The sequence below is a fragment of the Sinocyclocheilus grahami genome, unplaced genomic scaffold (assembly GCF_001515645.1).
Source record: "Sinocyclocheilus grahami isolate Dianchi unplaced genomic scaffold, SAMN03320097.WGS_v1.1 scaffold176.1, whole genome shotgun sequence".
Classification (NCBI taxonomy): Eukaryota; Metazoa; Chordata; class Actinopteri; order Cypriniformes; family Cyprinidae; genus Sinocyclocheilus; species Sinocyclocheilus grahami.
Window position 1 is genome coordinate 1,555,980 of NW_015505355.1, and position 26,160 is coordinate 1,582,139.

The following is a 26,160-nucleotide window of genomic DNA, read 5'->3' on the forward strand; positions in this document are numbered from 1 at the left end:
ATTTATATCTTGCCATTTTGACTTTTTTTCTCAGAATTGTGTGTGATATAAACTCGCAATTGCATGTAATAAAGTTAGAAAGTGTGAGATATGAACTGCAATTGCAGGAAAAAAATTATTGCATGATATAAAAACTCACAATTGCAAGTTAGAGCAAGTCAGAACTGCATGACTTTTTTCTTGCAGTTGCACGCTTATTTCTCACAGTTCTGACTTTTTTCTTGCAGTTGTGAGTATATTGCAGTATATCCTGCAATTGTGACTTCTTTTCTCAGAATTGTGAGATATAAACTTGGAATTGTATGATAAAGTCAGAATTGTAACTTGTTTCCTCAGAATCAGACTTTGTAACTCAAGCAAGTTTGTCCCGCAATTCTGAGAAAAAAAAAAGGATTTGCAAGGGAAAGAAAGTTGCAATTATCTATTTTTTATTTTATTATTCAGTGGCGGAAACAAACTTTCATAGTTGCTCTTGTTGTGACTGATTGTATTGATGTGACGTTTCAGGAGCAGCTCGATTCATGATCAAGGAATTGTCCTACCACAACCTGGAGCTGGAGAGGAACAGGCAAGAGGAACAGGGCGTCAAACGACAGGACGTGTGGCCCTTCATCGTTATGATGGATGACTCCTGCGTCCTGTGGAACGCCCATCAGCCTGGACCCGAGGGCAACAGGTATGTAATGATGGATGGATCCATGTACGGATTTGTTGGAATGTCTTCGTTGTCTAACATCTCTGGATTCTCTCTCTCAGTGAGGCCATGAACGTGTCACTGAAGAGCGTCCTGCAGCACATGGAGGCCACTCCTAAGATCTCTCTGTATGCCATGTGTGGCCTGCGCAAATGGAGCAGTGCTTTGTCTTCTCGAGCTCCCACAAGCCCTTTCTCTCGCTGTCACCTCCACGACCTCGTCATGCTGAATGTCGACCTCACCCAGAACGTCCAGTATGACCTCAACCGGTGAGTGTTTGCACTTTGAGAGGGAAGATCATGTCGTTTTGAGTGTTGGGTGTTTTGTGTCATAAATGATGTACCTGTAACGGTCTAAATGTGTGTGTAGGTTCACATGTGAAGAAGTGGATTTTAACCTGAGGGCAAACAGCAGCGGTCTTCTGCTCTGTCGGTTCAATCACTTCAGCATCATGAAGAAACACATCCCCATCGGAGGACATAAAGACTTCCTCATCAAGCCCAAACTCATGGTGAGCTTCATAATGTCCCTTCAGAGCTGAAAGGCCTGCTTCAAAATGTTTAATTACATCCAAACACTAATATTAGCTTGTTAGCATGGAGTTAATGGTAACTGCAGTTATATTGTACATTCAATAGTGGGCGCTACGAAACCAGTCATATTGATGCTGGCATTTTGAACATTTCATGCATTTTAAACGCAGTTCCCTGAACTCTTACCCCTGGTTTCACAGATAAGGCTTAAGCCTAGTCCTAGACTAAAATGTAAGTCTGAGCTGTTTCAACTGAAAGAAACTTGCACTGACTCATCTTAAAATATATCAGTGCCAGTGTTTTGTCTTAAGATGCACACCAGTAATGTTTTTTTCTAAGCACGTTTATAAAAAAGTACTTAAATGTCGTAATTGCACTATGGCCTAATCCTGGCTTAGTCTAAGCCTGTCTGTGAAACCGGGCCTTAGTGACTTAAACAACTGAGCTTTATATCATCCTAAAATTTACAGTCTTCGTTTGTGCAATTTCTATAATTAAATATAGATATATAAATCAATATAATGTGTAGTATTACACTACCATTCAAAGGTTTGGGGTCAGTAAGGTTTAATTTAAGAAATTAATAATTGTATTCAGCAAGGATGCACTAAATTAAATCAAAAGTAACAGTAAAGACTTTTATGTTGTTACAAAAAAAAAACTATTTCAAATAAATGCTGCTCTTTTGTACTTCGTATTCATCAAAGATTCCTGGAAAAAAAAAACATATCGCAGTTTCCACAAAAATATTAAGCAGCACAACTGTTTTAAACATTGACAATAATCAGAAATGTTTCTTTAGCAGCAAATTGGGAGATTAAAATGATTAGATTAGATTAGATATTTTTTGGATTTGTCACGTTTCTGGGACTGTAAAAATATTTTTACAGTTTGTAAAGAACAAGTGTAATTGTAAGAGTCTAACATCTCGAAAACACCCTCTCCCTGCATCTCTTTTGTGCCGCAGAGGATGGAGACCCCGGTGCGTGTGTGTGCGTCTCAGTATGTGTGCGCTCCGGACAGTGAACACACACTGCTGTCCGCGCCGGCTCAGTTCCTGCTGGAGAAGTTTCTGCAGTCCTGTAGCCACCGGCTCTTTCCTCTGGCCCTCTGTAACAGCGCTAACCCTGTGCTGTCCATAGACAGCTACCTCAACCTCGGCCCACAGGTACAAATAAATGATGAGTCTCACACTTCAAGGGATAGTTCACCAAAAAGTTTTGATTATTTACTCACCTTAATATTACTCCAAACCTGTGTGCTATTACCTGTTTCCTGGAACACAAAAGGAGAATTTTTGAAGAATGTTCATGCAGCTCTTTTCACAGTCTTTTTTGACAGTGTATGTGTATTAGTTCAGTTGGAAAAAATTGTTCATGTGTTGTGCTTTCTTTGTATTTACAGATTCAGACGTGTTACATGAGCTCTCGGCCGCACTCAGTGAATGTGAATCATCAAGGGGTGATGTTCAGTGGGCTGCTGCTCTACTTGTGTGACTCCTTTGTCGTTTCGAGCCTCCTGAAGAAATTCAACTTCCTCAAAGGTGAGGCCGGGTCCCTTACTGCTGGAATATGAAAAAATATTTCATAGAAAAAGAAAAATCCAAAATACACTCGTCAATAAGCCAGTATGTTTTTTTTTTTTTTTTTTTAAATAAGTCTCTTCTGCTCATCAAGGCTGCATTTATTTGATGAAAATATAGTAAAAACTTTAATGTTGTGAAATTACAATTTTAAATAACTGTTTTAAAATGTAATTTATTCCTGTGATGCAAAGCTGAATTTTCAGCATCATTACTCCAGACTTCAGAGTCACACGATCCTTCAGAAATCATTCTAACATGCTGATTTGAGGTCTTACTGTCACTTTTAATCAGTTTAATGAATCCTTGCTGAATAAAAGTACAAATCTTACTGATTCCAAACTTTCCCATTTCTATCATCTCAAACAGAAAACCTTGTTTTTATAACTAAAATAGCAAATTCAAATTTCAAAATGGTCAGGACACAGTGTAAGCTTAGTGGTCCAAAATCCCACTCCACATAAATATTAAAGGGATAGTTCACCCAAAAATGAAATTCTGTCATTAGTTACTCACCCTCATGCTGTTTCAAACCCGTAAGACCTCTGTTCATCTTCGGAACACAAATTAAGATATTTTTGATGCAATCCGAGAGCTCTCTGACCCTCCCATAGACAGCAAGGATCCTAACATGATCAGGGCTCAGAAAAAGGAGATCGGTAAAATAATCCATGTGACATCAGGGGTTCAACCGTAATTTGTCGAAGCTTCGTGAATAATTTTTGTATGCAAAGAAAAGAAAAATAACGACTTTATTCAACAATTCGTCTCCTCCACGTCACCCTGGTGCAATTTTGGAGAGTATCATATACGTAAGCAATGTATGTACACGGATACGTTTTCAACGTTGTTTACGCTTTGATTTAAACGAAAACAACGTATCCGCGTGACGCAGCTGGCACAGAATAGCATACGCTGTTTACTTTCAGTAGATACTCTCCAAAATGGCACCAGGGTGGCGCGGTGGAGAAGACGAATTGTTTAATAAAGTCGTTATTTTAGTTTTCTTTGCGTACAAAAAGTATTCTCGTAGCTTCGTAAAATTACGGTTGAACCCCTGATGTCACATGGTTTATTTTAATGATCTCCTTGCTACGTTTCTGGACCTTGATCGTGTAAGGATCCTTGCTGTCTATGGGAGGGTCAGAGAGCCCTCAGAATTCATAAAAAATATCTTAATTTGTGTTCCGAAGATGAACGGAGGTCTTACGGGTTTAGAACGACATGAGGGTGAGTAATTAATGACAGAATTTTCATTTTTGGGTGAACTAACCCTTTAAATTGGTGCAATTTTGGAGAGTATCATATACGTAAGCAATGTATGTACACGGATACGTTTTCAACGTTGTTTACGCTTTGATTTAAACGAAAACAACGTATCCGCGTGACGCAGCTGGCACAGAATAGCATACGCTGTTTACTTTCAGTAGATACTCTCCAAAATGGCACCAGGGTGGCGCGGTGGAGAAGACGAATTGTTTAATAAAGTCGTTATTTTAGTTTTCTTTGCGTACAAAAAGTATTCTCGTAGCTTCGTAAAATTACGGTTGAACCCCTGATGTCACATGGTTTATTTTAATGATCTCCTTGCTACGTTTCTGGACCTTGATCGTGTAAGGATCCTTGCTGTCTATGGGAGGGTCAGAGAGCCCTCAGAATTCATAAAAAATATCTTAATTTGTGTTCCGAAGATGAACGGAGGTCTTACGGGTTTAGAACGACATGAGGGTGAGTAATTAATGACAGAATTTTCATTTTTGGGTGAACTAACCCTTTAAATATGAAAGTTCATCAGAGTCATCAGAACAGTAACAGCACACCTCTCTAAGCACATTGTGGTCCTATAAGAAGATTTGAATCATCATCATTTCTATCGCTCGTCTTGCAGGCGCCACGCTGTGCGTGATCTGTCAGGACCGCAGCTCTTTGCGTCAGACTATTGTGCGTTTGGAGCTGGAGGACGAGTGGCAGTTTCGTCTGCGGGATGAGTTTCAGACGGCTAACTGCAGCGAGGACCGTCCCCTCTACTTCCTCACCGGCCGCCATATCTAATCTCCTCATCTCCATTTCAACTGCTTGGCTGTTTGTTTTCCAGCATCGTAACTCTCCAACACCTGCTTCTGAAGAGAATAAGACTTGAGATTCTCAACACTACCTCAGACGATGTTTGAGGATAGATACTTTGAAGAAATGACAGATACAGATTTTGTGTTTCCCTTTTTATATTTTGGAAAAACTTTGTTTGTTGGTGATTTTGCTTGTCCTAACACGCAAGGACACTGCGAAGGATATGTCCTTCTACATATGATCTCAGGGCTTTTTGTCATGAGACAAAAGGACGTACTACTGTACTGTTATTCTTTCTTTCTTTTTGCCTGTTTTATGTACTGCTCATCATTAATGCAGTCCACCAAAGACTTATAAACTCCTCAATCGGGACGCTCACACAACAGCTCATTATGCTTTTAGGTGTGTAGTCTTGGGAGCATTTCATCGGGCAATGTCATCAAAAAAGTGACGTGACATGTGGCCAAGTATGGTGACCCATACTAGGAATCAGTGCTCTGCATTTATCTCATCCTAAGTGCACACACACAGCAGTGAACACACACACAGAGCAGTGGGCAGCCATTTTTGCTGCGGCGCCCGGGGAGCAAAGGTACGAGACTCGAACCTGCAACCGTTTTGGGTTACGACTCTCTAACCATTAGGCCACAACTTCCCCCCTCAAGATTCTATAATCTTTTATCTTGCCAAAGATATTACCTGATGTAATTCAAAAAACATCCCTTGCTCCTCAGAGTTGTCAGTCACCCAAGTTTGGGCGTTGCAATGGATCCAGAAGGTTATATGAATGATATAATGAAAGTGAATGGGAATCACGGCTTTGAGAGTCAAAAAAACCTACACAAACAAAACCAAATTAAACCCTGCGGCTCGTGATGATACATTGATGTGTAAAGACACGAAACAATCGGTCAGTGCAAGAAACTGAACAGTATTTATATTGTTTTTTTACCTCTGATTCACGCAATGTCCGAACTGTCCTTCTCAACATTACCGCCACCTATCTCTCAAATGGACCATTGACACTCTTAATTGAGATTGTAGATAGAGTGGCAATGGTCCACTTGAGAGATAGGTGGCGGTAATGCACTTATAAGTCTGCGATCCGCCATAAAGCAAGACGAAGAAGAAGACGCGTTGCGTGACAGTTCGGACATTGCAGTGAATCAGAGGTAATAAACGATATAAATACTGTTCAATTTCTTGCACAGACAGATCGTTTCGTGTCTTTACACATCAATGTATCGTCACGAGCCGCAGGGTTTAATTTGGTTTTGTTTGTGTATGTTTTTTTGACTCTCAAAGCCGTGATTCCCATTCACTTCCATTATATGACTGACAGACTGCAATGGTTTGAGTTAAAAATCTTCATTTGTGTTCTACTGAAGAAACAAAGTCACCTACATCTTGGATGCCCCTGGGGTAAGCAGATAAACATCACATTTTCCTTTTTGGGTGAACTATCCCTTTAAGGTCATGTTGTTTAAAGGTAGCATCGATTAATCATATTCTTCAGTGAAACATTCCCTTTATTGAAGTAGCTGGGGATGTTTTGGAGTTGCACACTGTGAATGCCTTAAGGAACCCTGATGACGATGACACAATCCCAAACTCCAGTCCGGAAGAGACGATTAATATCAGTGAAACTGGAAAGACAATGGCCATTTCATAATGATAGCTACCTATATGGTATGTTGGAGAAGATGAATGTTCTGAATTGTGTCTAGGACTTTTTGGATGTTAAAAGAAAAAGCTTTGTTTACATTTTAAGAAATGCCAATATTAATATATATGACAGACTTTTTGTCACTTTGGATTCTGGCTAGTTTTACTGAAGAGTCACTTTGAGCCGCATGTGTCACGGATCAAACGCGTCCTTTTATTTTTCCACGGCACAAAGAATCTACCTAGGACCCATTAGATTCTGTTGCGGGTGATTTATTTAAAATGAGAAAAATGGATCCCTTTTTTTGAGGGATTGTTTTATTTATTGAAAAAGCTTCTTGGACTGATAATCATTGAAATATCAGGAATGCATTGCTAGGTCAAGTCCTTGAATTTGTCACCAGAAGCTTTGCACACAGATGATGTATTAGAAATCAACTAATGTAAAGCATACCAAATATTATTATGAACCAACTGGAGTGTTTAGAATAAAATGCATCCCATAATGATACTGATTGTAATGATGAAGAAAGCCAAAACCCCACTGGACAAACTTTCGAATGTGTCTCATTTGTAGATAATTTGATGTGCACATCAATTATGCAATTTGCTTCTCACAATCTTTGCATCTTTCCTGTCAGCTGTGAATGTCCTGAACATATGTAGCACCGAACCATTTGAAATCGTCTACCTCATGATCTACTGGCCGGCTTTGGTTTAGTAAACATTTGATTTCACAAAAATGTTCTTGTTGCTGTTGAGATAAATGAATGTAATAAAGTGTTATCAACAATTTATGTCAAACTTTCTGAGGTCAAAAATGTAGAAAGCACAGCTAAACACGTGACCTTCTTATATTAATCTTGTTAATTGGCATGTGTAGCTTTAGCTAATTGTAGCTATAGTGACTTCATGTGCCTGCGTGACTAAAAAGTATTAAAAATGAATCTAGGAATCATTGAATTGTTGGACTTCAAATCAGTAGTGTTAGATTGAGCCATCAAAAGTAACTAAGTAACAAGCTGTTTCATCGATGGTAACTGTAATATTGTTACTGAAATCTTACTAATATTGCTACTGCAAAAAGTAATATTATTACTGTAACTAGTTATTGTACTGTAACTAGTTAACACTGTATATTATGATACTGTACCTTACTGTGTTGTATCTATTGATGATAAGCTGTTCTGACACATTTATAATGCCCTGTTTCCGTAACACAGTCTTATTTGTTTGCTGTGCTTATTTGCTGAGTCAAACCATCAGTCGTCAACCGATAATGAACCTCGTATGCAGTCACCCTCTGTCCTCAATATTGCAGGACTCTGGATAAAATCACACCACACTCTAAAAAATGCTGGGTTAAATATAACCCAGCGCTGGGTTAAAAAGGGACAAACCCAGCTATTGGGTTGTTTTGACCCAGCGGTTGGGTCAAAACAACCCAATAGCTGGGTTTGTCCCTTTTTAACCCAGCATTTTTTAGAGTGCAGGGTTCAACCCAAGAGAAGTGATGAACTTTGACCCTGTTAAAGCAGTGTGACACATTATCAGTCCACTCAGGTTGTCAAGATATCCTCATGATGACTGTCAAAGGTGAAAGCCTGTGGGTGGTTTTCAAGTGAGGCGCTCGGGTGTGAACCACAGAGTCCAAAATAAATCTGGCAGGCGGTGTTTTGACGCTTTGGTACATCCTATTATAGTCAGAAGAGCCCAGATGCTCTACTTACATGCCCAAACACACACAAATTCACACAGTTTCCTCACTTTGGTAGATCTGAGATGCAGACGAATAATAATAAAAGGCTGGATATATACAGTAAATGTATCCTGCAGAAGCAAAAAGAATTGAAATGAATTGTTCATTGCAACACAAAAGCCCAATGACCGTACCATGTTAAAGTAATGGCACCGGATGGTAACACCGTGGTACTTTGCTTTGTTCATGTACCATGTTTTATGTGTCCAGAAAGCCTTGTATTTCAAAAAGTGCTTGGTATTTCCACTTATTTTCTTTCGGTGAAACATTATGTTGGTCATAAACACTCTGAGGTAAACATATTTTGATAATGTTAATGTCACACTCATCTTCTTGGTAACTACTGCTCCATCTGGCTAGAGGTTTATAATGAGATTATAATGAGTCTATAGCAGACTGCTAGATATGCTATACATTTATGAGTTTAGCAGTCTGCCTTCTAGTCGGGATGAGATTTAAAACAGAAAAGGACTTGGAATGTGGGTCCAAACAATGTCTGTGTCGAGCTCAAAAGTTTATCGGCACGGACGTAGACATGCGAGTCACATATTTGCATATTTGTGATTTTGAGGCAAGATGACACATTTGCACTTCATGCATTGGTCATTCTTGAGATTTTGGACCGTTTGGCTTTAACATCAAAAAGAAAACGTCCAAAAAAGCACTTTATCTATTTTATCCGCAATTTGTCGATTTATTCCAATCTAGGACTTTGTTCGTATATCATTTGTCTGATTTTATACAAACATTTTATTCCAAAGTGTATTGTTTTTGTGGCTGTTAACAGTATTTTCTGATTTATAGAATGATAAAAAGAGTTCCAAAATCCAGTCTGTAATAAATTAATATTTCCACAAATTAAAACAAGAGTTTTAAACCTGGCTTTATCCAATGTTCAAATGTTTGTTCTGGAAATGAGTCATTGCATATTTATTTAGCTAATGCATTATTTGCATATTTAAACATACATTTTTTTACTTTTTTTACTCTTGACCTGGGGTGTCTTGCTTTAAATGATATTTTTCTACAGCATGACAGGACGAAGTAAATCATTTAGTAATTAATAAGTAATAGTAATAAGTAAATCATTTCATTTTCGTAGATTTTGTACAAATTGTTGACTACATCAAGTCAAGCTCAAATATTCAGCTCTGTTACTCAAGTTATTGTGAGAAAAATGAGCAAATATTTTACTATAAATCATGATCGGAAATAACTAAAAAGCAGTATTGAATCCCTGAACTATTCTCTACAGAGTCGCAGATTAATTTAGAAAAATATCAACCCTGTTACTCTTTTTTTAACCTTTAGTCTTCAAATGTTTGAGTTTTAAAGGTGATTTAAAGTTTGTAGCTGGAAAATAACAAATCACATAAATCAGGATTTTAGGTTGTGTGTGTCCCAAATTGTGGTAACAGAGTTAAAAGTATGCAAATGTATTCAATAATAAATAAAATATTTAATTTGACTTCCCTTTGAATTTTTTTCCTAGCGGTTAAAAAAGAATAAAAATGGACCTGCAAGGTCTGTTTTATACTGTATTCATGTAAAAAGCATTTTATTCGGCTATTTGATATTTGACTGTTGAGATTCAGATTACAACAGTGGCATAATTAAATCATTGCCACATCACTAATATATTTACAAACAAAACAAAAACAACAACAACTGTACAGTTGAATTCCATAATTTATTTAAGACCACAAATGCACTTATAATCCATACATGTGCATATATTTATTCTACATAGACATAGATCTTGTATTCAAATCTTATTGCTGCACATGTTAAATACACTATCCTTTTATAAATCTATAAAAGGAAAGATGTCTTCATGGAGAAATATGTCCGTTGTGCTACAGGTTATGTGATGCATGTCAGTGCAGTTACTCGAGACACTTAGAACAGTGACGCATGCTACTCAGGAACAGGATGGAAGGGAAGCAGAGAGGAAAGCATTTTTAAAGTCCACAGGAGCAGAAGCACAATATGAAGCAGCACCGTCATAAGAACAGACAAAGGTCAATATACAACACATGGCTGGGTGGTTTCAATAGCTAACATCTAGTTCTGGACATCATATCATTCCTCCATGAAAATCACTACGTACAATTATATTGGGGTGGACTTTTACATCATTTATTAAGAGCTTCCTCATAAAACCCCTGCCATCGCAATAGCATACATACATCCTTCATTTTGCGTCGAGCTATTCCTGTCACTCTCACATAACTATTGACTGCTCCTGTTTTCGTTTTTTTTTCTCATTTTTTATATTATTTAAGGAGCTGTGGGCAGGATTTCAATGGCGCCATCATATAAAAATCTATTTGAGCCTGAAGCAAATTCAAAGCAAGCATATTTTAGTTTAGACAAACAGTAGCTCAAGTCATTTTCACATTCACAGAATCCTTGAAGCCACGTCCGTCCGGTTCAAGAAAACACACTTTACTTACAGAGCTACACAGGTTAAGTGCCTTCAACTAAAATTTGTGCAAATTTCACATTCCTAGTCAAACAAATACGATTCATTTACAAGGTTGAACTAGTCAATGTCAATATAACAGTACTGAATGAGAAAAAAAGTGCGTGCGGTATATTCTTATGAAAAATAACTGATATGATACAATCTTTTCTTGCCTTAAAAACACAAACGGGAAACACAAAGAAAGTGGGGTTAGTCCCTGACAGCTACAAAGCTACAGACATTTAAGATACTAAAACATCAAGTTAGCGAAGAATTGGAAAGATCTTTTTTGGCTTCACACACTTCAGTGATACTTCAACTGATACTGTTGAGTACCAGTGGTTCCCAACCCGGGTCCTTGAGGAGACATATTGCATGTCTCCTTTCTCTGACGCACCAATTTCAGGTCTTGAAGTCTCTACTAATGAGCTGATGACCTGAATCAGGTGTGTTTGATTAATGAGACATGCAAAACGTGCAGTGTTGGGGTGCCTCCAGGACCAGGGTTGGGAACAATAATAATGACAATAATAGTGAAATCTTCCTTTCTTAACACTATAAGGAACACAACATTTAAGCAAACTCTCATCTATTTTCAGTAGCCATGTGTGGAGGTTCAAGGTCTTAAAACCAAAATGGCCTAAAATATTTATCTACCCACTGAAGTACACGAAAGTAATGCTGATTTTTCACATCTTTTTTTTTTTTTTTATTTAGTGGTGAACCTGGTCATTTCTTTGTGACATCGTCCCAATAGGTTTCAAGGCTTGTTGTTTTTCTGGACAATCTCATCTTCATGTGGATTCATGTTGAGTAACATGAGTGATTCAGTGGTCCAGGTGGATGTTTACCTAAATCAGATTTAGAAATACTAAAAAAACTATAGCGAGTCATACACAGACATGCAATAGGGAACCAAATAAGTGCATCAATGGATGGACGGATGAGCGGATGGAGCGTGCGAGAATTTCTAAGAAGATTTTATGGCATGCAGGAAAAAAATAGTAGACTTAATCGTTCGCACGATTTACTATTTTGTTCCCTCGATTTATAAATTGTGCGCACGATTTACTAATTCGTTCCCTCAATTTACTAAATCATGCACACGATTTATAAATCGAGAGAACGAATTAGTAAATTGTGCGAACGATTTAGCAAATCGAGGGAACGAAATAGTAATCGTGTGCACGTTTTAGTACATCGAGGGAACGAATGAGTAAATCGTGCGCACAATTTATTTATTTTTTCTTGCATGTCATGTGGGGGGATCCGTACAAATGTGCTTATAATAAAAAAACAAAAACAAAAAAACAATCCTGGCCCTCAAGTGAACCTGTGCACTTCATTTTGGAAATGTATACAGATTTTTTTGCTCATGGCTGTAGAGGGAATGGAAAGAGAAGGTCAGTGGAGACCATCCAGACTGCTGGCGTTCTCAAACACGGCACTGGTGAACTGGCGAAAGACTCGGTCCATGTAGGTGCTCTGCCGTGGCCACAGACCCTCCAGGAAGCCAATATGGCCGCCGTGACAGGTGATGAGCAGGGCCACATTGGGGTTCTGCTTCACCGCCTCCACTGGAAAGGCTGAAGAAGAAGAAAGACCGTTTTTAGCTCAACATGGATGGGGTAAAGTCATGACCTTTTCAACTGGCTGGGCCAAATTGAAGTCTCTTTCACTTCAGCCCTAAACTTAAAAGTCACATTTTCCGCAGCCCTAATAAATCTGGCAGACTCACCATGATTGGGGGAAAAGACATCGTCTGCTGCATTGAGGCACAGCATTGGCACCTGCACAGACTTGATCTTGTGAATGGGGCTTGCGTCTCGATAGTAGTCGTCATTGGATGGATAGCCGAACATGATGGATGTGAAACGTTCATCAAACTCTCGGATTGTTTTAGCCTGTGGAATGCAAGCAATATTACTAAATATTACATTAACAGCATGTGACAAATGTGACACGATATTGTGAAAGTCAGAATGACTGACTCACCTTCATCACGTGGTCTATGTCATATTTCTTTTCAAGAATGGTTCTGTGACTGCAAAAAGAAAAAAGAAAAAAGAAAAATGTCAGGTTTTGGCGGTTTGGGATCATCTTTATGTAAACAAGAACTCTATTCATAATAGTGACATGCTTTATAATTAAAGGAATAGTTCACCCAAAAATGACAATTTGCTGAAAATGTACTCTCCCCCAGACCATCCAAGATGTAGAGGAGTTTGTTTCTTTATGGGAACAGATTTGGAGAAATGTATCATTACATCACTTGCTGGCCAATTGTTACAAAAGTCACAGTGCAAGTTGTTATCCCTGACGAAAGTTATTTAGCATTTTTAATTTCATTTTGTGTCAAAATGTGTTAGCTTTTAGCTACCCAATTAAATGAAAGAGATGTCAAATGTGTTGTTGCTATTAATTCTGGTTGATCCATAACACTGCAAATGGCAGGCCAAGTTGATCGCATAGCATTGTGGGATAGCGTACCCAGTGTAGTGTGCTTTTTTTTTGCAAACATAGATGGTCATTTGGTTATTATATGCAAGCAGAAATGTGCATACTGTGCACAGCATACTGCATACTACAGATATAGTAAGAGTAGTACACTAGTGTTCTATTTCAGGCAGCCGTTTAGTACTATCATGGTATATACTGTATAAAAAACACAACTGTAGCATGGTACCACCATAGCATTTTTTGTAAGTTGCTGATAAGCGGCTTAAGAGTTAATTAAAAGTAGAATAAGCTCCATATGTGCAAAGTTTAATTTCAACGTCCTGTTCTGAAACTCGATGTACTTCAGCAAAATATGTAACAAATTCCGTTTAATCTTATTTGGCACATTTGGTAAAACTCAACAAGAGATCAAACCCAAAAAGGGGGGCAGTCGAGGACAATGTCCTCTGCGACGGGACTACACACACACAGACACTAAACTGTGGTGAATTACACCCGATTTATCCCCCTCTGACCCCACTGACCGGTCCACGGATGCCTGCAGGCAGCTGGTGAGGTAGGAGTTGAAGAGGAAGCGGTCCAGGGGCTTTTCCAGTGAAGCCGTGCCCTCAAACACATCCCAGCCTGCCGAGAAAACCACCACTCCCTTCAGATGCACCTCAGAGCCCTTCCGACCCAGATAGTTCGCCAGCATCATCCTGCAGGGTGTCAAGATATGACATTTACTACAGAAGCTACAACATATAGCGTCTAACATATCCAATAACACACACACACACACAGTGGTGGCCAAAATGATTAGAACACTAGTATTTTTACCAGCTAAAAATGGTTTTAAGATCAGAGCTCTGTGTGGAGCACTGGCTGCTGTCAGACAAAAATCTCACTGGATTATTACATTTAATGGCAAAAAATGAATGTTTGGAAATGTAAACTGATATCTCCTACACTACAGCAAAAGATAGAAATAGCTGACTTAAAACCATTTTTTTTAGCTGGTTGAGTTCTAATAATTTTGGACACCACTGTGTATATGTATGGCTGCTAGTTTTTTGTACACAAGCCGTGTGAAGCTGACCCTTTTCTTTCTGTAAGACGGAGCGGTTTAGAGCACCGTGCTGCCGACTCAGCTTTTACTTAGAACCAGGTTTAAATTTAGGCTGAAATGACGCTGTGAGGATCTGGGAAATGAAATGTCATCTGCATCACATGACGGGGAAATAAATGCATGAACAAAGCATGAATTGGGGACACTTTATAATACCTGTCAGGAATGAACATTTTTCTGTTGGGACCCACTTTATATTAAGTGGCCTTAACAACTATGTACTTACATTTAAATTAATCATTTGGTACAATGCACTTATTGTGTACATACATGTTTTTACATTGTACTTATATTTTAAAAATACCTGCATGTAATTACATCTGTAATTAATTTCTGTAATTACATTTATAATTGCACAGTTGACCCATCCCTTACACCTTAACCCACCCTTAAACCTACCCATACCACCAAACCTGTCCCTAACCTGACCCGTATCTCAATAGCAGCAGACGTGTTTTGCAATACAATATGAACACAATAAATACATTGTACTTCATTTTTGATGTAAGTACATAGTAGTTAAGGCCACTTAATATAAAGTGGGGCCTTCTGTTGTGTATGGGTTTCCTTCGTAATAGATGAAGTATTAACGAAGTGTAGTATGTGTGTAGGTGAAACTCCAGCGCTTATTCACATAGATGCATGGAGGCTTCATATTTCAATAACAGTCTTTTCGTGGCTTAGTAATCACAAACACTAATCACGATTTGATTACTTTATTACTGGATTTCATGATTTTGTCCGTGTTTCTCGCTTCACAGAAATCACAGTTTCCACAATAATATGAAGCAGCACAATTGTTTTCAGCATTGATAATAATAATAAATGCTTCTTGATCAACAAATCAGCATATTATTATGATTTCTGAAGGATCATGTGACACTGAAGACTGGAGTAATGATGCTGAAAATTCAGCTTTGATCACAGGAATAAATTACATTAAAGCAATAAGCCCCAAGAAGCCGTGGTTTACAGTGAATTTATAACAGCTATAACAGGCCTAAAACCCCCTTAGCTGTTATAAATTCACTGTAAACCACGGCTTCATGGGGCTTATTGCTTTTATAAAACGGTTATTCCATATACGTAGTAAGGTTTCACAGAATAAAGTGTAATGATATTAATAAAAACGTTATTATATAACGGATAGTTCCGGTCCTTGATTCTGATTGGTTGAGCCGCGTTCGAAGCTGTTGTAAATTACTCTACAAACACACACCTTTGTTTACTTCTGTGTGTTGCTCTGCAACCACTTTGTTGCAACCACAACTGTTTCTGAGAAACTACATTGTTTGGTGGAAGAATACTGTTTTTATTTATATTATTTGCAATTATTTGGAATAACCGTTTTATAAAAGCAATAAGCCCTGTGAAGCCGTGGTTTACAGTGAATTTATAACAACAACGCCCCTTAGCTGTTATAAATTCAATGTAAACCACGGCTTCCTGGGGCTTATTGCTTTATTCTTCCGCCAAGCAATGTAGTTCCTCAGAAACGGTTGTGGTTCCAACAAAGTGGTTGCCGAGCAACACACAAATGTAAAGAAAGGTGTGTGTTTGTAGAGTAATTTACAACAGCTTCGAACTTGGCTCAACCAATCAGAATCAAGGACCGGAACTATCCGTTTTATAATTTAAAATATACAGTATTCAACTACAAAACACTTATTTTACATTGTAAAAATATGTCACAAGATTACTGTTTTACTGTATTTTTTAAGAAATAAATGCAGGCTTGGTGAGCAGAGGAGACCCCAAACTTTTGAATGGTGGAGTATTTGCATGCTGACTCTCTATTTAATTAAAGGCACAGTTCGGATCAGTGGAAAAAACACTGCTAGAGTGTCCTGGTGTGTGATCATAGCAGCTGAATTCCCATTTAAGGGCAGGATAAACCCCTGTGTGTGTGTGTGTGTGTGTGTGTGTGTGTGTGTGTGACTCACCCGCCCATTGAAACCCCAGCCGCCATGAGCGGAGCTTTGTCAATGGTCCGCTGGACATGTTCAATGACCACCTCCAGATCCTCTGTGTTCGCTGCGCAGTACGTCCTAGGCGTCTAGAGTACAGTGAGCAGAGGATATAAGAGAACCACAGACACACAAACACACACCAGAGATCTGTATTTATACTCGGGGAATCTCACAACCTCATGTGAATTTGACCATAAACCACTGACTCTAAGGATCAAGCATGCTCATGAGATTTACCGATTGTTTAAAGTTGTGTGTTGAGAGTCTCTTATTTCAACTGAATAAAAATTATTCTTGTGCTTTAAGTACTAAAAGCACGACTAAATATTATGTATTTTTCTTACAAGTACATATATGTCAGTGGGACAATATTATGCATCTGCAAAGCTTTAATAAACACATTCTCTCAACACATTTCAACTTCTTCAAACATTTTATTACTAGCTCTCTGACATGAGTATTACAGCAGGGATTTTAAGCCTCTTCTGCTGGACGGAAAAAACATGATCATCTGAATTCCAACAAAGTTCCTGAGTCAGAGCAAAGGATTTATCGACAGGCTCTTATATACAAAGCTTGTTTGCACAACAAATATTACATAACTTCAATTTGAATAACTGATATTCATGTGTGTGTTGCTTGTGCCAAAGCTTAACCTGACAACATTTTGCTTTAAATTACTGAAGAAAACAGAGATAAAAGGATATCTTTACCAATAACTTTTCACCCGATACTCCTCTGTTATTGAACACCACACATCTGAAAAACACAAGAAAGGATTCCCAAAAATGTTCCATTTGAAAAGTTTTTGTAGTTGAATTCTTAATTCTGATTGGTTGACATGTTCTAAAGCCATTCAATCATTCATTTATATAAAGTACTTCCAGTTTTGTTGACTACATTATAGTTTTATATCACCACGCCACACCCCCATATTGACAAGTTTGAAAAAATAAAAATGGTCTATATTTCTAAACAAGATATTTCATTAGCAGTTTAAGGAAGTACATCCCTCATTTGTAAGTCACTTTGGATAAAAGCGACTTATAAAGTGATCTGTTAAATAAATAAATGTAGAAATGTAAGTAGTTCTTACATTTACACAAGCATTTTAGGGATCACAACCTGAGAATAGCACATTAAGTAGACATATGGCAAACAGATTAATGTACTTGTATTAATGCCCATCAATAATTCAGCAGGTCAGAGTCGATTCTTTCTAGCTGAGCATAATTACAAAAATGTATATTTTGAACTTTTAATATTTGAGTAATTCTCCATTACTTTTCTAACCCTGGAAATCATCACCAAGCTGCCCGATCATATCATAAATCTGCAGCAAAAGTTGTGCGTTGATGAGTTATGTGTCAAAGAATTAGAGGCTTGTTCAAGTACAAATAATAGTAATAGTGATGCTTGCCTTGACATCTTCTGTATTCACACACAGTGTTTGTGTCATTAGATGCTCCTGAATCTCAGAAAGTCATGTCCTTGACCAAATTATATTAGCTGTTGTGAACTCAATCATTTTCTAGTCCATGCAAGCTTTGAAGAGGGCAATAACCCCCTGTTTCCCACACACACACACACACACACACACACACACACACAGTACATGTATGTAGTTGATAAGAGCACAGCCAGAGTTATCTGATATAACATGAAACATGTAACTCTGTACAGTCAAACTACATTCCTCCAGGCCTTATCTGACTACTTCAAGGAGCTTTTCTGCTCTCGTCCTTCAAACAGGTTTTATATCGCTACTTTCTTTCTCTACATTTCATTCTCTATTTCTTGGGTACTACTCCACACACAAACTAGCGCTGCAGCATGACCATTGCTGTTATCATTAACTAAAACTAAAACTATTCAAATTTGCTTTCAGTAACTGTGTGCTTAATTAGCTTGAGTGTTATTATAGTATCACTGATTACTATATTACTATATCACTGAATATTATAGTTTTTGGTAATATTTAAAATTAAATTTTAGTTTTGTGTTTCTGTTTTAACTTTAATTATAGTTAAATTTCTAGTACGGAGCCCCGCACATGGCATGCAGGAAAAAAATTGTAGGCTAAATCGTTTGCACGATTTACTATTTCGTTCCCTCGATTTATAAATTGTGCGCACGATTTACTAATGCGTTCCCTCGATTTATAAATTGTGCGCACGATTTACTAATTAGTTCCCTCGATTTATAAATTGTGCACATGATTTACTAATTCGTTCCCTCGATTTATAAATTGTGCGCAAGATTTACGAATTCGTTCCCTCGATTTATAAATTGTGCGCACGAGTTATTAATTCGTTCCCTCGATTTATAAATTGTGCGCACGATTTACGAATTCGTTCCCTCGATTTATAAATTGTGCGCACGATTTACTAATTCGTTCCCTCGATTTATAAATTGTGCGCACGATTTACTATTTTGTTCCCTCGATTTATAAATTGTGCGCATGATTTACTAATTCGTTCCCTCGATTTATAAATTGTGCGCACGATTTACTATTTCGTTCCCTCGATTTATAAATTGTGTGCACAATTTACTAATTTGTTCCCTTGATTTATAAATTGTACGCACGATTTTCTAATTCGTTCCCTCGATTTATAAATTGTGCGCACGATTTACTAATTTGTTCCCTCGATTTGCTAAATCGTGCACATGATTTATAAATCGAGAGAATGAATTAGTAAATTGTGTGCACGATTTAGCAAATCGGGGGAACGAAATAGTAATCGTTTGCACGTTTTAGTACATCGAGGGAACGAATTAGTAAATTGTGGGCAGGATTTATTTATTTTTTCTTGCATGTCATGAAATGGGCTCTGTGTTCTAGTAATTCTGATGTGTGTTTTTGTAATTGTAATAGTTTTTTAATGTCTATACAGTATTTATTAATTTTTAATTAGTTTTATGTTTAGCTTTTGTTATTTTAGTACTTCTAATTTAACTAAAAATAACATAAAAGTTGCTTTGGCAATTAGCTGAAAAAAAGTTTTAGTTTTTAAAATATATATTTTATTTAATTTCTTTTCTTTTCTTTTCTTTTGAGTAACTAAAATGTTTTTTTTTTAGACCTTGTACACATGGATTTTAATAAATGGCAAAAACTGTCAACCCTCTTACCTTTCTAAAGGCATCCCAGGACATATTATTATGCAGATTACGCAGTGGAATACTTGATTTTAATTGGTCAATCATGGCATTCAGGGGTCAAATATTTTTGTGCAATGACTGCTACAGACTAGTTTTACATCTCTCATATCACTCCACTGTCTCTTTCTTCTCAAATAACTAAAGATTAATTAATTTATTAATTTATTGGTAATTTGTTGTGTAATAAGTGCTGCATTTCATCTGCATTGATTTTGACTGCACATTATCACTTCATTTAACTTAAGATGCCACAACATAATTTACAAAGTATACTGTAAGCTTTTTTAAACTAAAAAGATAAATTTCAACATCTAAACAGCGGAAATCCCGACATCCATCAGTCAGTACACAAACGGCTCCTTGAAACTTCAAGAGGTTGAAATGCTCAGCTGCAAAACAAAGTTTACATCTATAGCACACGTCACTGCTTATGCGTTAGTGTACTTTTAGAGGCTGCGGCACGGAAAGTTGCTCTTAGCTAAGCTGCTAAGCTGGTCAAAGTTGCAATTCATTAAGCAGAGAACAAGCCAAAGAAAGATGCTGAGTGAGCTGCTGTAGCCCCCACGGCCTCACGCCTCTCGAGGTTTACAAGAATGAGCTCCTGAGAGATGCCCAAAAGGAGAAAATGCCCATCTCTGCATCCCTGAAGGCTTTAATACAGAGCTCAGCTGTTTGCTGACTCACTCACTCTCTCTCTCTCTCTCTCTCTCTCTCTCTCTCTCTTCTCTATTTCTGGAGTTTATCTCCAGGCTTTTAGTCCAACAGCCAAAAAAAGAGGGTGACGTGGTCTTGGGGTGCCTGGAGTCAATTAAGCTTTGGATGTTCTGTATGCATCTCAAGAGGCAGCCGCATACATCCGCTCATAGCTTGACGTTTTGGCCTCACTTTGCTGTCTTGAATGTGTTTTGCGTTAATAACTGTGGATTATCTGTATCGTCATACTATACCATCCATACATGGAGTGGCAGCTTCAGAAATGGAGTCTTACAAAGATGTTACAGGAGTATTGTAAGCACGCATTGATCTATACGACAGCTACTCATGTTCTGGCGCAGGTGTGGCATAAAGCTTACAAAAGCATCCGTTCAAGCCTTTCTGAATCTCGCGGTATAAAATATGCACAGCTAATGGAAATTGTTGCTTTTGAAGTGCACTACAGGTGCAGTTAGAATTCAAGCTGACGGTGAAGGAGAACACAGTTGTGCATTAAAAAACAGAGAAATTGTGATGGTTGTAAAATATTCAATATAAGCAAACCTGTAACCGCACATCAATTTATCTATATTAATGTGCTTTTAAGAATTGAAAATTCACAAAAATTATGTGCAAGTCATAAAAAGGATGCAAGAGCACCATACAAATATCACACATAGTATCATAAAAGTAGTATTTTCATTGTGCCAGTAAGTTGAATTTGACAGCTAAATTCAGGTTTTGTTTTTTGTTTTTTCCCCCGAATTATTCAATTTTTGACAATTAGAACATTTGATTAAAAAAAAAACAGCAAAATTTAAAATTTAGAAATAGGTCGGATTTAAAATTAAGCACAAAACTTGTTCTACACTGTTTGTCATGAATGATAACTTGCAGTCTGACTTGTTGAGAAAAGATGTGCTCAGGGTTGCCAAGTTGGCAGTTTTCCCATGGATTTGTATTTATTTTTTCTCAAAAGAGAAAAAACTTCTGCCATGATATGCTCACCCTCAAGTTGATCCAAACCTGTTTGACCTTTTCTTCTGTTGAGCACAAAAGAAAAATGTTGGCAACCAAACAACTGCTGGTAGCCATTGACTTCCATAGTATGGGGGAAAAATACCATGGAAGTCAATGGCTGGCTACCAGCAACTGCTTGGTTGCCAACATTCTTCAAAACATCTACTTTTGTGTTCAACAGAAGAAAGAAATGAAGAAGGTATAATATGCACACATCCAAAAACTTTAGGCAGGTGCTCGATCACATCAGTCAATAAACAAAAATCAGCACACTTCCACTACTGCTCTCAAAAATAAGTTTATTAAAACCACAATGTTTCAACCCTAAGGTCTTCGGTCAGGCAGACTTTGTTTGACAGGAGCAGAAGAAAGAAACTCGTACAGATTTGAAACCACTTTAGGGTGAGTAGATTATGATAGAATTTTTGGGTCAGCTAGCATAGTTTTGGGCTAGTTTTGTTCGCAGACCTGGCTACCCTTGATGTGCTATTATTTTTCACTGTGACTGAACTGGAAATCGCTTGATTGGGATGTGTAAATATGGATTTTTGAGTTCGAAATGTTTCCATAGTATAACAAGCATTCTTTGTCAAGAGAACAAGTACATTGAGATTCGTCATGACCCTTTTCTAAATTAAAGGCTGTGAACCAGGCTGCTCACCTGTAGCCCAGATCCCGGCTTTGCTGTACCATATGCAGAATGTAGGATTCGCGGCTTGTGCCCGTCAGTCCCGGGAGCAGCAGCACAGTGGGGCGCGTGAACTGGTCCGGGTGGGACGCGCTGTCATCATTGTCAAACCAATCCAGAGAGATCTGGCCTCCATCTGGTGCTCTAATGAGCTCACTGCCGGACACACAGAACAGCTTAATTTAGCCAGAGGAACATTCAGTGAAACTGTGGAATTGTGTGTTAATACTAGCTTAAGCGCTCATAAACAGTCCAAAGAGAGAAACTGTTACATGAATGTAACTCAGCTAACAAAATTACCATGAAGTACCATGGCGGTACAACGGTTGTATAGCAATCCGTATCACACCACAGCGGCCTCTTAAGCCACTTAAAATGTACAGTATGAATGTAATTGGATTGAATTGCAAACAAAATAATGTGCTTTGTTCTTCTGTGCAAATGCCTTTTAAATAGTTTGTGCGTTTATAATGCAAACTAACTTTAATGCATGTAAAATGTAAAAGTGATGGAGATTCTGATTGAAATGATCTAAAAACGATCAAACTAATCTACTTGCTAATCAAATGAATCGCGATACGCGAATCATTTTGTGACGCAATGGTTTATTCGGAGTGTGTGAGTGTGTGTGTGTTATTCGGAGTTTCAAAAAACTCAGTTGATACTGTGTTTTTTGCTCGCTTTCTCTACATAATTTATTCGTTGTTTGAATCACCATGGAAATTAAATAATTACAATTAATAGGCCTAACGTACAATGTTTTTATTAAACTGTGATCACGTTAAATAATTTTACGTCGTATTAAAAACATTTCATGACAAGTCTATTCTCTGGTACTTGCCTAAAAAGTCGGGTAGTTGGGTCAAACTCTGCCTATAGAGTTTTATATGCCTATAAAAATTTTCAAAAGCATCCCCCCTCTGTTTTTTCCACAAATCGCACCCTATATAAAAATGTTTTTAATAATAATAATAATAATTATATATATATATATATATATATATATATATATATACAGTATATATGAGTAAAATATATTCAGAACTACTTAAAAGGATGTTTGATTAAAAATTATTAATAAATAGAAATTCAAAATACAGACACATCAGCATCATTGTAAATCACTCCATTTTGATTACATAGGTTAAAGGTAGGGTAGGTGATTTCGGAGAAGCTAGCAAAAGTCAACTAGCTTTGAAAGCATAAGATCCTACCCTCCCTGCAAAATCAGTCTCCAAAGCTACGCCTCCTCCAAAACACATGAATGCGCTTTGGCAGAGCAGAGGCTAACCAGCGACACGATGAGAGATGGGGTTGGTGGATGTTTGAATGCAGCGCTGTTCAGATTAGCTCATGTCTCATTCACCGATGAGAAAACATTACAGTGCAAAGCACATAATATTACAATAGTAAAGCCTTTAATTCTCGCTCGGTCTGCAATAGTGTAATCCTCGGACCAATATGACTGGACAAACATTTTATGGTCCTACACCTTCCACAGACGATATAAATACATATAAATACATTTAGACCACTTACAGATTGCTATCGGGATGTGAAGAGACTTTCAACCAGCATAAGAAAAAAAATTTTTTGAACCAAATCATCTACCCTGCCTTTAAATGTGGTACAATTTGAGCAATGTTAATTTCAATTGCTACACTAAAATAATTGTGCATGGAACAGTATAAAAATGACTATAGCACAATTATTACAAACGGAAAAGAAATGATTTTTCGAAGTTGTAAATAAAATAAAACAATTTTGAAGTAGTGTTTTTTTTTTTTACATACAGTAAGTCAGTTATGTGGAGCTGAAGTGGTGAACAGAGTTAGAGTTGGACATGGTCAGTGTATTTCTCAGGTCTAAAGCCAAAGTCAGTCTGCAGTCTGGCACTAGCCACATCCCACCTGTGCTTTGAGATTACATAATTTCCCCTGCTGGACATTAGCTTGCTTCCAACCTCTACATTAGTGCTTGTGCTTGGCTAATATGGGTTTTCAATGGCACGTTATTGATGACATCAGCATCAGTTATCAAAAATCACTAATATATTCCATTTATGGTGGATCTATTAGCACCTTAATTATACTTTGCTTACTGTATGTGTTCTGACATTTGTAAGAACACATACACATCTGAAGACATCTGTTATGTGAATAAATGTAAATGTATAGATATACACTACCATTCAAAAGTCTGAGGTCGGGTGTCGCTAGACCTTGAGCCCCAGGAAATATCACTGATAAATCCTTATGTGTAAATGGGATTGACGTATATTGACGCAAGAGTCATTTTCACTGATGATATTCCAGTAATCAAGTCATTTGTGTTTAGATTCAGAACTGGCGGATTCACAAATGAATCACTCTTTCGATCTAATCAGGCAAACTGGATTGCGAAAGGTCTGAAATTGTTCGATTCAGTTTGATTCATTCAGACATTTCACTCACACACTGGATCATTTGCAGAGGTTTCCAACACCAAAGTAGAAACTGGATATTTTATAACACAGAAAACAAAAAGAGAGCTAGATGAGGCAGATACATACAATCCATTGAAAGAAACAAAATGTCCAAATGTCTTTTTATCATTAGTCAGCAATGAAGCAGCTCTGTATTGCATGCACAGCTTGTGCACGACGATTCCGTGCTGCAGATAAAGATGATTCTATTTATATCCAAAACAGTACTAAAAACAAGAGTTTCAAAATATAGGCACACTTTTTTGATGAGGTCCCTGGGCCCTAGTAGTGTATGAGAAACTGATTGTTAAACAGTTAACTCAACTATTAACTATTTACTCAAAATTATTTGAAATCGAAATGTTCTCTATGAAGGTCAGCCAGAAATGGCCTAAATTCGCCTGATATTGCTGAATGATGTATTTACAGTGGATGGACTCTTCTGTTGTTTTATATGGCCTCATCATGACGCTGCTGGAAGTGTTTGACTCCTCCAGAGATGCTGCGGAGAGAATCTGTGTCAAAGGGCTCGTGTGTTGTTTTACAGCTAGCTTTCTCAGAGACCAGACATAATGTAGAGCTACATGTGTGCGATGTAATTTCAGAGCCAACATTAAATATGCACTCTAGACCAAGTCAGGAACGGTCCGCTCTCTCTCAGTTTTTTATAGACATGTAAATCCCACCTTTCAAAATGCCAGACAGTGAGAGACCAATCTGCCACAGAGCTCAGCAATGACAATCTACTGACTTTCAGTAACATTTCTGCAGAAGAATAAATGCTTTTAATAAATGCTGAACAAAACTGAATCCAAAATATATTGACACTATGGCCAAAATACTGACACTAGGGCTGCAGAAATTTGGGAGAAAATCAAATTGCAATTTTTTGGATATAAATTGTGACTGCAATTAAAAACGATATTAAAAATAGCTTTAGTTTTGCTGTACTTTTTTGTAGGGCTTCACAATTTGGCCAAAAGATGATGATGGTGATAATAATTTGTTATATTTATCATTAATAAATCAAATTTGAAAACACACCCTTCCTTCCTAACGGGAATGCGCAGCTGCCAGGACATTCAAACTCAGACGCCCTTGACTTCAAACACTGTCCTCGATCATTCCACACAAACAGCAGGATCCGTAAGCAGATTTGCTCGGGTTGCAACGGATTAGCTATTGATTCCAATCCCGTTAAAAGCAGTGCAGGTGACGAGTCGAACAGAAGGGCGGATGATACTGTTCTTGCATGCATGCATCTTCTCTGATCGCTGAGCAGAAACGCACAAGGGCTGATTTAGCCTCTGAATTGGTTTAGTGAGAGATGCACTGCAGCACTGAATCAGTTTAGCCGAATCAATAACTAATAGTTTCTACAATATGATAAATATACTGCCATTACACTGTTTCACCAACAAAGTGAGTTCAAGCCAGCGTCGAGTATTTTTTTGCAGCAAACAATGTTCAAATCACAGATGCTTTAAAGTTGCAATCTAAGGGAATTAGCAAGAGATTTATTTGCTGTACTGTGATGGAAACATTATGATATTTCTTATTATTGAATGAATGAATTATAAACGAAATAGGAAGCATTATTATTGTAAAAATACCATTTCACTCTAAAATACAATGAATAACAATAATAATCACCGTAAGCTCAAGTTATTACATTTGAATTAAATTAAATTACAAAGTAAAAAAAAAATACAAATTTTGCAATGCGATCAATAACATATATCTAATATATATACATACATATATATATATATATATATATATATATATATATATATATATATATATATATATAAATATAAAAAAATAT

General features: G+C 37.4%; 2 protein-coding genes across 2 annotated transcripts in view; one reads left to right on the forward strand and one right to left on the reverse strand.

The window, feature by feature from the left end:
• Window positions 1-5,380, forward strand: part of LOC107593831 (GREB1-like protein) — a 60,253-nt gene extending 54,873 nt beyond the window's left edge. The window contains 6 exon segments of the mRNA XM_016283708.1: window positions 508-676; window positions 757-963; window positions 1,064-1,205; window positions 2,195-2,395; window positions 2,632-2,770; window positions 4,698-5,380. Coding sequence (XP_016139194.1) covers window positions 508-676; window positions 757-963; window positions 1,064-1,205; window positions 2,195-2,395; window positions 2,632-2,770; window positions 4,698-4,861 — 1,022 coding nt within the window. The 3' untranslated portion in view covers window positions 4,862-5,380.
• Window positions 5,381-12,019: 6,639 nt separating this feature from the next.
• abhd3 (abhydrolase domain containing 3, phospholipase) overlaps window positions 12,020-26,160 on the reverse strand; it is an 18,348-nt gene continuing 4,207 nt past the window's right edge. Inside the window, exons 3-9 of the mRNA XM_016283618.1 lie at window positions 21,842-22,024; window positions 17,019-17,064; window positions 16,279-16,391; window positions 13,752-13,925; window positions 12,763-12,811; window positions 12,506-12,671; window positions 12,020-12,353 (exon numbers count right to left, since the gene is read on the reverse strand). Coding sequence (XP_016139104.1) covers window positions 12,172-12,353; window positions 12,506-12,671; window positions 12,763-12,811; window positions 13,752-13,925; window positions 16,279-16,391; window positions 17,019-17,064; window positions 21,842-22,024 — 913 coding nt within the window. The 3' untranslated portion in view covers window positions 12,020-12,171. The remainder of the gene's footprint in view (window positions 12,354-12,505; window positions 12,672-12,762; window positions 12,812-13,751; window positions 13,926-16,278; window positions 16,392-17,018; window positions 17,065-21,841; window positions 22,025-26,160) is intronic.